The 16,891-nt window shown below is 57.2% G+C and overlaps 1 protein-coding gene across 2 annotated transcripts; it reads right to left on the bottom strand.

The window, feature by feature from the left end:
* Window positions 1-4,584: 4,584 nt before the first annotated feature.
* LOC128141487 (uncharacterized) lies at window positions 4,585-11,195 on the bottom strand. Of its 2 annotated transcripts, XR_008235074.1 has the most exons (4): window positions 8,327-11,195; window positions 5,698-5,796; window positions 5,144-5,204; window positions 4,585-5,007 (listed from the first exon to the last, which is right to left on the bottom strand). XR_008235074.1 is itself a non-coding variant. In XM_052786233.1 (3 exons), exons 1-3 carry the CDS (start codon window positions 8,834-8,836, stop codon window positions 4,861-4,863), a joined length of 756 nt encoding a protein of 251 aa, XP_052642193.1. In that variant the 5' UTR covers window positions 8,837-11,195; the 3' UTR covers window positions 4,585-4,860. The 2 variants fall into 2 exon arrangements, 1 of the variants encoding a protein (XP_052642193.1); XM_052786233.1 differs by lacking the exon at window positions 5,144-5,204.
* Between the last annotated feature and the right edge of the window lie 5,696 nt (window positions 11,196-16,891).

Here is a 16,891-nt window from a genome sequence, read left to right as displayed (position 1 = left end):
GGGCTAGACCTGGCCACCCTACCCCCGCGGCAGGGTAGACCTGGCCTCCCTGCTGGCGGCGGCAGGCTAGACCTGGCCTCCCTGCCCCTGCCAGCGGGGTATGCCTGGCCTCCCTATTCGCGCGGGCTGGGTAGACGTGGCCTCCCTACCTGCACAGGCGGGAAAGACCTGGCCTCCCTACCCATGTGGGCGAGGTAGACCTGGCCTCCCTACCTGCGCGGGCGGGGTAGACCTAGCCTCCCTGCCAGCTCCGGCTGGGTAGACCTGTGCTCCCTATTCCCACGGGCGGGGTAGACCTGGCCTCGCTGCCGGCACCGGCAGGGTAGACCTGGCCTCCCTACCCGCATGGGTGGGGAAGACCTAGCCTCCCTGCCGGCTCCGGCTGGGTAGACCTGTGCTCCCTATTCCCACGGGCGGGGTAGACCTGGCCTCGCTGCTGGCGCCGGCAGGGTAGACCTGGCCTCCCTACCCGCGTGGGTGGGGAAGACCTGGCCTCCCTGCCGGCGCTGGCGCGGTAGACCTGGCCTCCCTGCCGGCTCCGTCGGGGTAGACCTGGCCTCCCTGCCTGGTCCGGCGGGGTAGACCTGGCCTCCCTGCCTGGTCCGGCGGGGTAGACCTGGCCTCCATACTCTCGCGGGCGGGGTAGACCTGGCCTCCCTGCCTGGTCCGGCGGGGTAGACCTGGCCTCCATACTCTCGCGGGCGGGGTAGACCTGGCCTCCCTGCCAGCGCTGGCGGGGTAGACCTGGCCTCCCTATCTGCAGGGGCAGGGTAGACCTGGCCTCCCTAACCGCGCGGGAGGGGTAGACCTGGCCTTCCTAACCACGCAGGCGGGGTAGGCCAAGCCTCCCTTCCGGCGCCGGCGGTGTAGACCTGTCCTGATCTGCGCAGGCAGGGTTGACCTGCCCTCCCTGCCAGCGCCCGCGGGGTAGACCTGGCATCCATGCCCGCCGGCGGGGTAGACCTGTCCTCCCTAGCCGTGCGGGCGGGGTAGACCTGGCCTCCCTGCCCGCGCGGGCGGGGTAGACCTGGCTTCCCTACCCATGTAGGCTGTGTAGACCTGGCCTCCTTGCTGGCGGCGCTAGGGTAGAACTGGCCCCGCTACCCGCGCGGGAGGGGTAGACCTGGCTTCCCTAACTGCGCAGGCAGGGTAGACCTGGCCTTCCTATCTGCACAGGCGGGATAGACCTGGCCTCCTTACCCATGCGGACATGGTAGACCTGGCCTCCCAACCCGTGCGGGCAGCGTAGACCTGCCCTCCCTGCCGGCACCGGCGGGGTAGACCTGGCCTACTACACGCGTGGGCTGTGTGGACCTGGCCTCCCTGCTGGGGCTGCGGGGTAGACCTGGCCTCCCTTTCTGCGCGGGCGGGGTAGACATGGCCTCCACATCTGCGCGGGCGGAATAGAGCTGGGCTCCCTACCCGCCCTGGCTGGGTAGATTTGGCCTCCTTGCCGGCGCCAGCGGGGTAGACCTGGACTCCATACCTGCACGGGTGGGGTAGACCTGGCATCCCTACCTGCGCGGTCCAGGTAGACCTGGCCTCAACACCCCCGGGTGCGGGGTAGACCTGGCCTTCCTGCGAGCACCTCCACGGTAGACCTGTCCTCCCTGTCCCCACTGGCGGGGTAGACGTGGCCTCCCTGCTGGCGCCTACGGTATAGACCTGGCCTCCTTGCCGTCGTTGGCGGGGTAGTCCTGGCCTCCTTACCCTCGCGGGTGATGTAGACATGGCTTCCCTGCCGGCGCCGGCGTGGTAGACCTGGCCTGCCTACCCGCGCGGGCGGTGTAGACCTGGCCTCCCTGCCAGCGCCAGTTGGGTAGACCTGGCCTCCCTACCTGCACAGGCAGGGAAGACCTTGCCTCCCTGCTGGTGCCAGCGGGGTAGACCAGGCCTTCTTGACCGCGCGGGCGGGGTAGACCTGGCCTCCCTGACAGCGCCGGTGGTGTAGACCTGGCCTCCCTACCTGCGCCGGTGGGGTAGAACTGGCCTCCCTGCCGGCACCCGCGGGGTAGTCCTGGCCTCCCTACCCAAGCAGATCGGGTAGACCTGGCCTCCCTTCCAGCGCCATCGGTATAGACCTGGCCTCACTGCTGGCGCCAGCAGGGTAGACCTTACCTCCCTACCTGCACGGGCAGGATAGATCTGGCCTCCCTGCCCCTGCAGTGGGGCAGACCTGGCCTCCCTTACCCTGCGATAGGGCTAGACCTGGCCTCACTACCCCTGCGGGCGAGGTAAACCTGGTCTCCCTGCCAGCGCCAGTGGGGCAGACCTGGCCTCCCTACCCCGCGGGCACAGACCTCTCCTCCCTACCCTCACGGGCGGGGTAGTCCTGGCCTCCTTAACCGCGCCGGCGATGTAGACCTTGCCTCCCTGCAGGCCCCGGCGAGGTAGACATGGGCTTCCTACCCACGCGGGCGGGTTAGACCTGGCTTCCCTATTTCCGTTGGTGGGATAGACCTAGCCCCCCTGCCGGCTCCGGCGGGGTAGACCTGGCCACCCTGCCGGCAGCGGCAGGATAGACCTGGCCTCCATACTCGCGCTAGCGGGGTAAACCTGGCCTCCCTAACTGCGCGGGCGTTGTAGACCTGGCCTCCCTACCCGCGCAGGCGTGGTAGACCTTACCTCCTATCCGGCGCGGGCGGGGTAGACCTGTCTTACCTACCCACGCGGGTGGAATAGACCTGGTCTCCCTACCCGTGCAGATGGGGTAAACCTGGTCTCCAAAACCAAATGGGCGGGGTAGACCTGGCCTCCCTGCCAGCGCTGGCGGGGTAGACCTGGCCTCCCTACCCGGCGCCAGCGGGGTAGACCGGGCCTCCCAAGCCGGCGCCGGCGGGGTAGACCGGGCCTCCTGTCGTGGTTTAACCCCAGCCAGCAACTAAACACCACGCAGCCGCTCACTCACTCCCCCCCACCCAGTGGGATGGCGGAGAAAATCGGGAAAAGAAGCAAAACCCGTGGGTTGAGATAAGAGCGGTTTAATAGAACAGAAAAGAAGAAACTAATAATGATAATGATAACACTAATAAAATGACAACAGCAATAATGAAAGCATTGGAACATACAAATGATGCGCAGTGCAATTGCTCACCACCCGCCGACCGGCACCCAGCCAGTCCCCGAGCGGCGAATCCCTGCCCCCCACTTCCCCGTTCCTATACTGGATGGGACGTCACATGGTATGGAATACACCGTTGGCCAGTTTGGGTCAGGTGCCCTGGCTGTGTCCTGTGCCAACTTCTTGTGCCCCTCCAGCTTTCTCACTGGCTGGGCATGAGAAGCTGAAAAATCCTTGACATTAGTCTAAACACTACTGAGCAACAACTGAAAACATCAGTGTTATCAACATTCTTTGTTCTGAACTCAAAACATAGCACTGTACCAGCTACTAGGAAGACAGTTATACTCTATCCCAGCTGAAACCAGGACACCTCCCTACCCGGCGCCAGCGGGGTAGACCTGGCCTCCCTAGCTGGCGCCGGCGGGGTAGACCTGGCCTCCCTGCCGGCGCCGGTAGGGTAGAACTGGCCTCACTGCCGGCGCGGGCGGGTTAGACCTGGTATCCTTACCTGATGCTCCAGGGTAGGCCTGGCATCCCATACCTGATCCTGCAGTGTAGTACCTGTACCCACACCCGTAATCCGGTCTAGTACCGGTACCGCCCGCCGGTACTCCGGGCTAGTACCGGTACCCCCACCCCTGCCCGGTACTCCGGGGTGGTAGCGATAACCCGCGCCGGTAATCTGGTGTAGTACCGGTACGCCCACCGGTACTCCAGGGTAGTACCGGTACCCCCCCACCGGTACTCCGGGGTAGCACCGGTACCGCCACGGGTACTCCGGGGTACACTTGCTATCCCTACGGGCTATCGGAGGTAGGCCCGACCTCCCTACCTGAGCCTCTGGGATATGCCGGCTATCCCTACCTGATGCTCGGGGGTAGGCCTGGTGTCCCTAGCCGGCACGGCCGGGGTAGACCTGGCCTCAATACCCGGCGCCGGCGGGGAAGACCGGACCTCCCTAGCCGGCGCCGGCGGGGTAGACCTGGTTTCCCTGCCGGCGCCGACGGGGTAGACCTGGCCTCCCTACCCGGCGCCGGCGGGGCAGACCGTGCCTGCCAAGCTAGCACCGGGGGAGTATACCTGGCCTTTCAAGCCGGCGCCGGCGGGGTAGACCTGGCCTCCCTATCCGACGCCGGTGGGGTATACCTGGCCTCCCTAGCTGGCGCCGGCGGGGTAGACCTGGTATCCTTACCTGATGCTCCAGGGTAGGCCTGGCATCCCATACCTGATCCTGCGGTGTAGTACTTGTACCCATACCGGTAATCCGGTCTAGTACTGGTACCGCCCGCCGGTACTCCAGGCTAGTACTGGTACCCCACCCCCGCCCCCCGCCCGGTACTCCGGGGTGGTAGCGATAACCCGCGCCGGTAATCCGGTGTAGTACCGGTACGCCCACCGGTACTCCAGGGGGTTTGGGGTTGTCCTGGTTTTGGCTGGAATAAAGTTAATTTTCTTCTGAGTAGCTGGTACAGGGCCATTTTGGATTTAGGATGAGAACAATGTTGACAACACACCGACGCTTTAGTTGTTGCTAAGCAGTGTTTATACTAAGTCAAGAACCTTCCAGCTTCTCATACCGCCCTGCCAGCGGAGGCTGGGGGTGCACAAGGAGAGTCGCTGATCTAAAGGAGGATTCCAGGTAAACAGGTCAGCTCGAAATACACCACCTCCTTTAAAAGTTAAGAGCGATTTGAACGCTTAAAATCAGTGTTTAGGCTAATTGATACCATTTTGAACACCTTCTTAGCATACAAGTAAACATTCTTGCCAGTGTCGGAAAATGTCTCCTCCCTTCCTTACAGCACTGCTGCAGGGAGATAACCCTGGGAGGCTGCGGGACGAGGTCGTACGCAATCAGAATCTACGCTTACGGATCCACCGCAACAGCTACAGCCCTCGCGCTGCTGCTGCTGCTTTGCATCTTGCTTGTTTGGTGAATAAAGCTGAAAGTGAAGTGGAAAACTTCAAAAAGCAAAATGAAAAATAAAGAATAAATCTCAATAATTCACTTTACACTAAAAGGGTGTGCCCATGTTTATATACATCAAATAAAAATACATTATTGAAGCAGTAACTCACCAAAACCACCTCAGGACTCACTGTCACTAGTTACAAGGCTGCTGATGCTTCCTGGGAAAACCTGGAAAACACACGGAAGCGACGCCAGTTTGTCCTGTTTTGTCCGCGTCTCTTCTTTGACCTTGATTGCTTTTAGTACAGGTGCTAGTTATCTCAGTAAGGTTGTCGAGTACTCCTATAAGATATTTAAAAAAACTCATTGACTGCAGAAGCATAAAGCTTTTATCGTGAAAACAAAGCCCGTTTCTTCTGAACAGCTGAACTCTTACGAACAGTTTCTCCCCTCTTTTAGTACAAAATTATTTTCACGGTATCATTTACTAGTAAGCGCACGGAAACAGAAGATTACATGCTTTCAGGAAGAGGAAATAGACAGAGGGAAGTCAACTTGGCGTAGGCGTAACGTGCTCCAGAACAGACCTTAGTTTTAGTATTCGTATTAAAATATTTCACAGAAAAAATGTGGAAGGAGAGTTGGCACATTCTTAATGTTAACTTTAAAGTCCATACTACAAGTACCTTTGGAAAAATGCAGACACACATCGTAGGCGTACCTTGTACTTGCAGACCACTACGGAATCTTTCCATCTGTCTTGTACTTTCACGGCAGAAGAAAGGGCAACCACGGTGAAATGGTGGCAGCTGACATCCACCTGAGAGAGGGGGGAAAAAAAACCCCAACAAACAAAAAAACAAAACAAAACAAAACTTTAGCATAAAACTGGGTAGGAATCCAAAGCTGCCTTTTTTTGTGAAGGTTTGTGAAGACAGTACGACTGAGCAGAGCAAAAAGTATTTTTGCATCATCTTCAGTACAGCTGTTGACACAGGCCACTAAAGCTTTTGCATTTTTCAGACAACCGTGCCTTTTTTTTTTTTTTTTTTTTGGACTCATTGGTAACTTTAGTTTCACTAGAACTCACTTTCCGAGATAAACACAGGTGACAGACATAGAGACCTACATACATTTTCTCAAGCCTTAGTATAGCCAAGACTTCATCACCCTATATGTCCTAAGTCGAGTATTTTTGCTAAAGAGCACAGCAACACATCTGTCCTTGTGAACTGCCTCGTTGCAAAAAAGGAATGATTTTTTCCAGGCCGTTGCTCCAAACGGTCAAGATCTTTTAAAACCGCAGTTGTGCCACCAAACCCGCTCAGGGTCCCTCCCAGCTTTTGACTGCCCTGAGATTTAACAGGCACACGCTCCATTCCATCTTCCAACAGCAAAAACACGTTAACGCTCTCGGACCCAGAGCGCAACCCTACGGATGTCCACACACACACCCCTTGCCGTTTTGATGAGGAGCCACCGAGGATCCCTGCGAGCACAGCTGCACGCGCCAGATCGGTTTCACCTACGCCGCCAGTTACCGGTTTCGGTGAATGTAGTTTCTGACGCTTTAAACCGAAAACCGTATCTCGATGCTTCGCCACAGTAGAAACGACCCATCGCTAGAATGCTACAAAAACGCAGTAACACAAATTGCAAACCCACAGCAGCAACAGCTCCAGAAATATTTAGACCAGGAACAAGGGAGAAAAATAAAACAGCTTCATCTCACGCGCAGGGGAGCGGCAGGCAGAGAAAAGGGTCGGCATTCTGAGCCCTTACAGAAAACGGGCATTCTCCTTCCATTCCTCAGCCCGTCCGTTAAGGTCTCAATACCGCAACGCTACTACGGCAACGTCGAGAGTAGGGAACAACAGCCCTGCCGCTGGACTTGCCATTGACCCATGCTATTTACGTAGCAGGATGCGTATGCAGAGGGACGCGTTTTGCCACACACAACCCTGAACTTCCTGAAAATTTACGTTTACCAAAAAAAAGCCATTTGGAACATATTGCCAAACAACATTTGGCAATAAAGCTTTGATGCGTTTGACACATGCAAATTTTTGGTCACTTGCTATTTGCTTCCTGTTGCTGCTGCTGTTCTTCCTTCAGGAATTCTACTTGTAGCCAAGTTATTCACTACTGGTTCAAGCATTTGCCTTCCTGGTATTACCAGCACATTCACAGAGGCAAGTAACTTAATTGCTCTTCTACGATTATCCAAATGACAATTACAGCCATGAAAGAGAAGGAGAGGTCAGGCAGCAGAAGAGCTCTGCAGGCTGGCACCAGTCAATAATGCACTCTTTAAAAACAAACAACAACAAAACAAAACCGTGACCCTGTATCCTTTTTTTTTTTTTTCTTTCAGAGCTCATCCCTGCCTCAGCATTTTGTCTCGTCAGAGCATGAAGCGCAGGTGACCCGTACCCTGACGACTTTTGCGTGTGATGAATGCCTGTTCAGAAATAGTCCAGATCTGCAGGACTGGTGTCATTTTTATGGTTTTAATCATCATAACTCAGATTTTATTTACTCACGCATTTGTGAGGAAACTAATTCACTTTTAGACACTGCCTCTCCTTTTTTTGGGGGGGGTGGAATGTGCTAGAGACTGAAAAAAATTACGATTCAGAGCTCCCAACCATGACAGAGTGGTGGAAAAAGCAATGAAAGCAAAGACCAACAGCAGCAACATTAACTGAAAGTTGGCTTTAATTCCGATCACGTACTTAAGCGACTCTCCAAGTCTACGCCTCGGTCCGATGAACGACTAGTCCTTTTTTGGAAGGACAAACTTTTTTACTTAAAAGGCCTAGACTGAAGACTCCACTGAACGGAATGGGGATTGTGCCACGGGACAACACGCCATCACCACTCTTAATGGGGAAGAAAAAAAAAAAATACAAATAAAAATCAAGTTTAAGTACCAGTTTCCATCATGTTTCACCCATTACATTTCTACTGGCATCTAGGTGCTCAAAAGTGAACTACAGGGACACCACATATTCCTAAAAATTCAGTTATACATAAAAAAATAAAAGGCTATCTCCAGCTTGCCCATAAAATCAGTATGAACAGAGAGAAGAGAAACACTCGACCCTAAAGAAGCTAACAGGCAGCTCTGAATTTACCAGACATGAATTTTCGTTCTTTCACCTGAAACACAAACATATCAAGGGACCAGTTCAGGAACAGGGCACGATCTGTTAACAGCAATTTTTCCATCAGCTCTTCTGCACTAGCAGCAAATTTGCCTTTTCTGTGGGTTTAACGTGGAGCATCTGTAGTGCCCTCGAACTCACAAGTGTTTCTCTCCGCTCCCCCAGCCCGATACATGCGATTACCTGAGCAGCAAGCGGAATTAACCACACAGGATTTTCTTCGTGTGATGCGGAAGGTGACACTGGGAAAAGAGGAGACAAAGAAATGAACCTGCTTGTCACACCCAGCCAACGGTGAAAAGACAGGGGAGGATTCTGCCGGAAGGGCTCTGCACCCCAGGAGCTCCCACCGGCCGGTTTCTCTCCCCTTTGCCCGGTACCGAGGGGACGACGACACCTCGCCCGCGCCCCCTCGCAGGGGGGGGCTGCCCCAGGAGAGCCGGGGGACCCCCACCTCGCTTCTGCCCGCGGGAACGGACCAGGCGAGACCCTCCACGCAGAGAGAGGAGCGTGGCGTGGATCGCATCCCCGAGGGAAGAGGCCGGGCTCCCTGCTGGCAGAAGGACAACTCACCTCCCTGCTGCTCGGAGCCGCTCGCTGCAGACAGCCCTGCCTGCGCCCGGCCGCTCTTCGGCCGTGCTGGGAGCGCGGTCCGGCCGACGGACGCTCCATCGAAAAGACGCTCCAGCTCATCGCGACTCCTGCTCGTTACAGCCGCAGGTACTTTTGCCTCTGGCTAACACATGCTCCAGACAGCGGACACCCCGCCTCGTTCCAGCTCCCGCTTGCTACAGTTCTGGCTCACTGAAGCCCCAGATCCGCACTGAAGCTCCGGCTGATTTCAGCTGCTTCTCCTTACAAGCTCCAGCTATGTGCAACGGCCTGGGCTTTCCATAAGCTTGTATATCAACTGCTGTCAAAACCGGAGCATTAGGATTAAACATCAGAGTTACACGCCGTATAAATATGCGTTAGTTTGGGCGATTAATTACTGAACAACTATTCTGAGCAGCGCAGAAAGAAGAGCTGCACTCAAAGAGGGCACGTGGGGTCTGAAAAGCGCCTTTCCCCCCCACAGACCATCGCAGATGTTGAGTTCAGCCTGCTGCGTGCCGGCCTCCCGAACTTCGGCGTCCGACACAACCAGACCCCCATCTCCGGGGAGGGTCCACGCACCCTGCCCACCCCCTGCTTCCCCCCGCAGCTCCCCACACCCTCCCACCCGCCTGCCAAACCAGCCAAGCCGGCTCCCGCTTTTGGCCCCCACGCCGGCTGACTCGGGGCCCATTTGGGAGCCAAAAAACCCGGCTGCCGAGCCTGTTCTCAAGGCCCAAAAACGCAGGGCCGGACCTCTGTTTCTGGGCCCAAAGCCGCGCAGCAGCTCGGTCTGTTTCCGAGCCCCAAAATCAGCCAGGCGGGCCTGTTGTCAAGCCCCAGGAACAGAAAACTTGTTCTCCATTTCTGACCCTGCAGCGCCCACGGGCGACGCCGAGCGTAGCCACCCCACAGCCCTGCACCCCCAGGGCCCCACGCGCAGTTTTGGGGAGTGCTCAGGACCTGCGGAGGGCCTGGCCCCACGCCTCTGCGGGGCAGCCCCAGCACAGGCAGGGCGTCGCTTCACGATTGCCGTTTCAGGCTTTATTTCCCGGCCATGGCCGGCACGGCCAGGCCCCCACCCCAAACCCCCAAGCCGAAGCACCCCCGCGGGTAGCCGGGCCCAGCCACCCGGAAAACAAGAAAACCAAAGAGGGAACAAGACAGAGAACGTGGGGAAAGGCAAGGAGACGGACACAGAAACAGAGAGAGCGTGAGAGGGATAGGGAGCAGGACAGAGAGATGGAGCAAGAAAGGAAAAAGGGATGGGAGGCAGAACCAAGGGAAAGAGACACAAGGACAGGGAGCAGGACAAAGGGACGGAAGAGAAAAAAAAAACAGCGATGGGCTGCAGGACAGAGGTGAAGGGATTAAATAGACACAGGGAGCACGACAGAAGGACAGAGAGAGACAAAAGGGACAAAGAGCAGGCCAGCATCGGAGGGGAGAAAACCAACTGCGATGGGCAGTGGGAGAGAGATACAGAAAAAGAAAAAAATACTGAGGAACAGAAAAAAGAAAGAAGAGACAGCTAGCTGGACAGGGGCACACAGTTAGAAAGGACGGGAGAGGGAACGGGGCAGAGAGAGACAGACAGAAAAGGTAGCGAAAGAAAGCAAGGCAGAGGGACAGCAAGGCGGGGCAGGGGGGAAGGGACAGGGGTCTGGACAGAGATGGAGAAATAAGTAGCAGGGACAGAGGAAAAGAGACAGAAAGAGGGACAGGGAACATGGCAGAGAAGGACAAATCAGGACAGCGGCAGGACGGAGATAAAAAACTGGGACGGTCCTCAGGACAGAGAGGAATACAAATACGAGCAGGGAGCGGGACAAAGGGATACAGCGAGAAACGACGGGACAGGAAGCAAGACAGAGCAACAGACAAGAACAATGAGAACGAGAGAGAGAGAGAGACAGAGACAGAGACCATGAGAAGCACAGGGGGTTGGGAAATTTAGAAAGAGAAGTATCAGGAGCCCTGCAGAGAGAGGGAGGGTGAATAAAAAAGGGGCAGGAAGCAGCACAAAGGGTCAGAGAGAGTAAGAGATGAACAGGAAGGAGGACGGGGACAGTGAGATCCAGAATGACAAAAATAAACAGCAACAGCGAGCAAGACAAAGGGATAGAGAGAGAAAGAGAAAGTAGAAAGAAGAGAGACAGGAAGGCAGGGACACAGAGCGGCACGTACAGGCGCAGAGAGGAAAAGAACGCCAGGGAACAGGCCAGAGAAATTGGGAGGTGGGGAAAGAGGTGGATGCAGATCAGGACAAGGAGATGGAAAAGGAAAAAACAGCGACTGGCTGCAGGAGAAAGATGGGGGGCGGCGGGGGGGGGAAGAGGGAGAGGGAGCAGGACAAGAACGCAGAGAGAAAAAGGAAGGGGGGCAGTCGAACAAGAGAGAGAAAGGGGGAGAGGAAGAGGGAGCAGGACAAGAGAATAGACAGAAGAGGAGAGGTACAGGGAAGACAAAAAAAAAAAAAACCACAAACACCACCCAAAAAAACCCAAATGTCACAGCAGCATGGGAAAGCGAGGGGGCCAGGAGAGGGGGAGGGAGGGCCCAGGACGCACAAGAGGAGCAACAGGGCCTCGAGGGCCCAGGACTCACCACAGCTCTCGCTCTTGGAGCTGCCAGGAGACCTTGTCAGCTCAGACGCTTCTTTCTCCTTCTCTCCTCCCTTCCTCTTCTGGAACTCCCGTCGCTTGGCTGTCCTCCACGTAACGGAACACGCGAGCGTCTCACAGCTCTTACGAGATGAGGCCTCCTAGACACGTAGCCTCGCAAGCCTGAGGCTGCTGCAGTCAACGGCATCCCCAGGGGACGAACGGACAACCGCACCCACAGTGTGGCTTCTGGGAGAGGGAAAGAGGCAGCAGTGACCGTTATTACCGCAGCTCGACCCTGGCCGGAGCCCCTCCTTCCGCAGGGGCTTCCGCAGACGCCGCTCGTTCCCCGCGCCGCTGCTAACGGCACCCCCGTTAAGGGAGACTCGAGACCACCGCAGGGCCAGCTTGCTGCCCTCGCGACAGAGCTCGGGGGCTGCCTGCGGCTACAGCGCAGGCTTCAGGGGAGGGGCTGGAGCTGGGGGCAGCCGCACGGGCCGAGCGGGGCCGGGGGAGCTCTGGCGACTCGGGCAGGCGCCCGCTGGCCGCGCCTGGGGGGTGCCCGCCTCCGTCCCCTCTTCCCTTCTACCGGCTCTCTCTCGGGGAACTCCCCGGCGCTGCCCTGGCCCGGCTCGCCTCCGGCGGACCGGCAGCCTGCCGCGGCGGCCGCTTCGCAGCTTCCCGTCCCGCCAGCCCCGGGCGGCCAGCGGGCAGGAGGCACCCCTCGCCCCCGCCCCCGCCCCCGCCGGAGGGGATCGCTCGCCTCACCCGCGGTCCCGGCGCTCGCCCGCTGCCGCCGAGACCCCCGCGCCGTCATGCTGCTCCCGGGGACCGCGCATGCGCCGGACGGGGCCGGAGCCGGCGCGCGAACACCGGGCTGCCCCACGCGCAGGACGGCGCATGCGCCCGGGAGGGCTGGTCGGGGAGCGGGCGCAGCGGGAAGCCCGCGGAAAACCACGCGAAACCGGCAGCGCTCCTGAGTCCGACCTGGTCGCACTCCGGGGGCCGCGGCGGCAGCAGCAGCGAGGACTACGCCGCGCCCGAGAGCCACGCGGCTGCCCTGCCGCCGAGTCCGCGGAAACTACAGCTCCCGGCAAGCCCCGAGGGGACGCCGCTTCCGTTTCCGCCCACCCCCACGCCGGCGCAGCCGCAGTCCCCGCCGAGCCCCCAGCGCCGCTCCGGGCAGCTCCGGCGCGCTCCCGCCGCCGGCTCCGGCACGGCGCGGCACCCCCCGCCCGGCTCCGGCTCCGGGCAGCGCCCGCCGCCGCTCCGGCACGGCGCGGCCCCGCCCCGCTGCCGCTCCGCGCGTCCGACACGGACCCCGCCGTCCTCCTCGGGGCTTTCCCCGGGACCCGCCGGGCGATAGCGCAGCCCCGCCACGGGGCCCGGGCCGCCCCCGGCCCACGTGCTCCCGGCCCCCCGTGAGCCCCCAGGGCCCTGCCCCCCCCCCCGGCCTCGGCACAGGCGGCCCCCACCTCCCCCGGGCCACCTCCGCCTGGGACGTTCGCGGTCCGAGGGGCGCCCGGCCCCGCTCACCTTCTCCCGAGGGGCAGCCGCAGCCCGGCCACCGCTCTGCTCTGCTCTGCTCCGCTCCGCTCCTGCCTGGGCTCCCACCGGCCCCGCCGCGGCCCCTCCCCCGGCAGCCCCCTCTTTCCAGGGAGGGGCCGTCGCCATTGTGATAATAGATAAGCGTTTGTTAATCAAATCTTGCTTATGTTAGTAGAAAAACCAGATGTCGGCCTTAAAACAGGAAGGAGGGGGTCTTGCATTAGCTACAGATAACTGGTAATGTAAACAATGTTTGTGCAAGCCTTGTGTTTATACAAAAGGTAATAAAACATGTATGTGTCAAGTGAGGGGCCCAGGGTGGTCACAGGAGGAAGACTTAGGGCCTATAAAAGGTAATAAAACACGCATGTGTCAAGTGAGTGGCACAGGGCAGTCGCAGGAGGAAGACTTGGGGGCCTTCATCCCAGCAATCACCAGGAGGCAGAAAAAGACCCCCCTAGCAACAGATCGGCGCAGACGCGGAGTACGCTAAGGAAGATACGTATACCGAAAATGACACATATACCGGAAATAAGAGGACTATAAGAACTGTGGCTACGGGAAGGGGGGTTGCGAGCCGTTGGTAGAGCAGTGGCTCCCCGGCCGCCCAGCGCTGTTTTGCCTATTTACCGCTTGCTTAATAAATTACTTCTAATTATTCACCACAGTCGGCTCCTGGACCTTTGTCCAAACTTGTAACAGCCATCAGCCTCACTGCCCGCAGCTGGAGCCTAGCAGGAGCAGGGGGGGCACGGCCTGACCCCCCCAGCGCCTCACCTCCTCCTCCCCTGGGCTCCCTCACGGCCCCTCGCCCCGTGCAAAGGGAGCGCAAACGCAGCCCGGAGGGCAACGGGGCCAGCCGGCCGGTGTCCGTTCAGTCAGTCGCGCCCGTAATGAGTCCTGCCAGCGAGTCCGCTCCGGGGCTCGGGACCCCCCGACGCTCCCCCTGCCCCGGGACACCTCGGCACTCGGTCCCAGAGCCACGCTCGTCGGTCCGTCGGAGAACACACGGTCGGTCGGCTGGCTCCTAGATCGATGGGCTGCTGGGCAGAGGCGAAGGCTGCCAAAAACGAGGAGCAGGACACTAGAAGAGAGGAGAAAAGCGGCAGTGGGGGTGTAGCGAGAAAGCACGACAAAGCAGGGAGCGGGTCCCAGAGAGAAGGACGGGGACAGGGAGCCCGACAGGGATGGAGAAAGAAGCGGCAGGGAGAGAGGAAGAGAGGCAGCTCAAAGAGGGAGGAGGAGCGGCACAGAGACCGACAAAGGCCGGCCGGGGAGCAGGATGGAGATGCAGGAAAAACCTGGGATGGGCAGCATGACAGAGAGGGAGGAAAGCAGAACAGGGGCAGGGAGTTGGACCGAGAGAGATGGAGAGAGACAAAAAAGTGTCAAAGAACAGGGCAGAGAGGGAAGAATGAAACAACAGGGTCAGGGAGCCCAGACAGCAAACGACGGAGGGAAGGGCTGGGGCGAGGGGGGTGGTGGCGGGGTGGAACAACACAAACCAAACCGCATAGCTACACGCTACAGGGCAGAGAGGGAAAAATTAAGAAATAGGGACACGGAGCCAGAAAAAAAGAGCGCTGGAAAGCAAAACGAATAGCAACGCATACAGAAAGAAGGGGGAGGGGGAATTCTTAAATAGGGTCATTGGGGAGCCAGAGACAGTGACATGGAGAAAGGACAAAAGCAACAGGCTACAGGGTGGAAAGGGAGGAATTAATGAATAAGCACAGAGAGCTGCCCAGAGACAGAGAAAGGCAAAAGATCACATGGGCAACAGGCCAGAGAGGGAGGAATTAAAAAACAGGAGCTGGCCAGAGTGATGCAGAAAGAAAATTTCAAAAGCTCCAGGCTGCAAAGGGGGGTGGGGCGCACGGGGCTGCTACTCCCCTTAGCCCCCTTCTGCACATGCTTCCTTAAAACATGACTGAAATCAACAAAATGGGCAGAGTGATTTCTCTTCAAGTTGCTGCCCCTCAAAAGATTATCCTGCAAATGAATCCAACTACCAAAATCTCTTTGGATTATTCTTAGTTTTAGAGCATTTTTCCAAAGCTTTAACTGTGGTTCCCTGGTAGGTTATGTGATAAAAAGCTCATCCCCATGAACTGAATGGAGTGTCTGCATTGGCTCCTCCCGGGGCTGTTCCAGAGGACCTCCAGCCCCACAGTCCAGGGCAACTCCCATCACAGCAAGCCAGCAGCAGATGTTCTCCAGATCACCTTACAGACTGCTGGGGGGGGGTTACTGCTGAAGGGCTATGGGACTCAATATGGGATGCAGGGGAAGAGCACAGGGATCAAACAGAACTTACTATGGTATGTTTACTGGAGGAACTAAAGATGGGGACAGTGCAGTGTAAGAGTGGCTTGGGGAGGAACAAGCCTCGGAAAATAGAAGAATAAGGGGATAAAGGGCTCCATTCACATGTAAACAGGTTGCTGGTCAGAGGGTTGTCTGGCCACCCTTGTCCCTGATCGAGGGACTGGGACGGGGGAGGGGGTGGGTGGTGTGCATGTGTGTGCATCTCTAAGGGCGAAGCAACAGGGGGAGTTCGTTACCAGAGGAAACAGGGGAGTCCAGGACACACGGCAGAGGATTTTGTGTGCACATGTGGGAGCATGTGCATGCATGCATACAAGTGAGGTCTGTATCAGCAAGTAGACTGGGGCTGCAGGCCTCAGGGGCTTATTATGTCCACGTGCTAGTAACAGAGGAAACCGAGACAGGGGCCAGCTATGAGGTAGACCAAGTCTCTAAGCCAAGCCACTGAAGGGATCCACATTGAGCATGGCAACAAACTGGCAGAACAGAGGGACCTGGACAACCTCAAGAAATGGGCCCATGTGAACCTCATGAGGTTCAACAAGGCCAAGTGCAGGGTCCTGCATCTGGGTTGGGGCAACCCGCAGTATCAATACAGTCTAGGGGATGAAGGGACTGAGAGCAGCCCTGCAGAGAAGGACTTGCGGGTACTGATGGATGAAAAGCTGGACATGAGCTGGCAACGTGCACTTGCAACCCAGAAAGCCAACCGTATCTGGGCTGCATCAAAAGAAACTTGGCCAGCAGGTCAAGGGAGGTGATTCTGCTCCTCTGCTCCGCTCTTGTGAGACCCCACCCGGAGTCCTGCATCCATCTCTGTTGTCCTCAGCATAGGAAAGACATGGACCTGTTGGAGCAAGTCCAGAGGGAGGACACAAAAATGATCAGAGGGATGAATGTCCTCTTCTACAAGGAAAGGCTGAGAGAGTTGGGGTTGTTCAGCTGGGAGAAGAGAAGGCTCCAGGGAGTCCTTATTGCGGCCTTCCAGTACTTAAAGGGGGCTTACAAAAAAGATGGGGACAGACTTTTTAGTAGGGCCTGTAGCAATAGGACAACAGGTTTAAGCTAAAAGAGGGTAGATTTAGACTAGATACAAGGAAGAAATTTTTTTACAGTTAGGGTGGTGAAACACTGGAACAGGTTTCCCAGAGAGGTTGTAGATGCCTCATCCCTGGAAACATTCAAGCTCAGGTTGGATGTGGCTCTGAGCAACCTGATCTAGTTGAAGATGCCCTCACTGCAGGGAGGTTGGACTAGATGACCTTTAAAGGTCCCTTCCAACCCAAAACATTCTATGATTAACAACAAATGTATTATTTTAAACTTACCAGTATGCTGTGACATCTTTGTTTCAGCTTTGCTTCTGCTAATACTTCTTACTAGCATCGGTCTAGTTTATCTATATTTGAAATTGTTGTACTGTTGGTAAGCTCTGCATTAATAATGCAGTAAGCATTCCAGAGCTAACAGGTAACAGTTGGTTGTCAATTTCCCTTCCCTGCCAGCTATACTTTTACAATTCACAGAAATTGTTTTTCCACAAACCTATAGAACTTGTGCTAGCAGACTGCTGCCAGATTCCCACTGAGAAATCTCTCAAATGAGGCCACAGCATTGTGTGGAGGGAAAGAAAAAGATTCCAGAGTTCAGAATGGTAAACAGCAAGTGAACATCT

This window comes from Harpia harpyja, chromosome 4 (genome assembly GCF_026419915.1).
Source record: "Harpia harpyja isolate bHarHar1 chromosome 4, bHarHar1 primary haplotype, whole genome shotgun sequence".
Classification (NCBI taxonomy): Eukaryota; Metazoa; Chordata; class Aves; order Accipitriformes; family Accipitridae; genus Harpia; species Harpia harpyja.
This window is presented reverse-complemented; position numbering and strand designations above follow the sequence as displayed.

Excerpts from the sequence above, each read along its gene's own strand:
- LOC128141487 (XM_052786233.1), bottom strand. The coding sequence starts at position 8,836 with ATGAGCTGGAGCGTCTTTTCGATGGAGCGTCCGTCGGCCGGACCGCGC. Across the intron at positions 5,797-8,326 it reads TAATTCCGCTTGCTGCTCAG|GTGGATGTCAGCTGCCACCA; the intron begins GTAATCGCATGT and ends CCCCTCTCTCAG. Across the intron at positions 5,008-5,697 it reads TAGTGGTCTGCAAGTACAAG|CTTTATTCACCAAACAAGCA; the intron begins GTACGCCTACGA and ends CTTCACTTTCAG.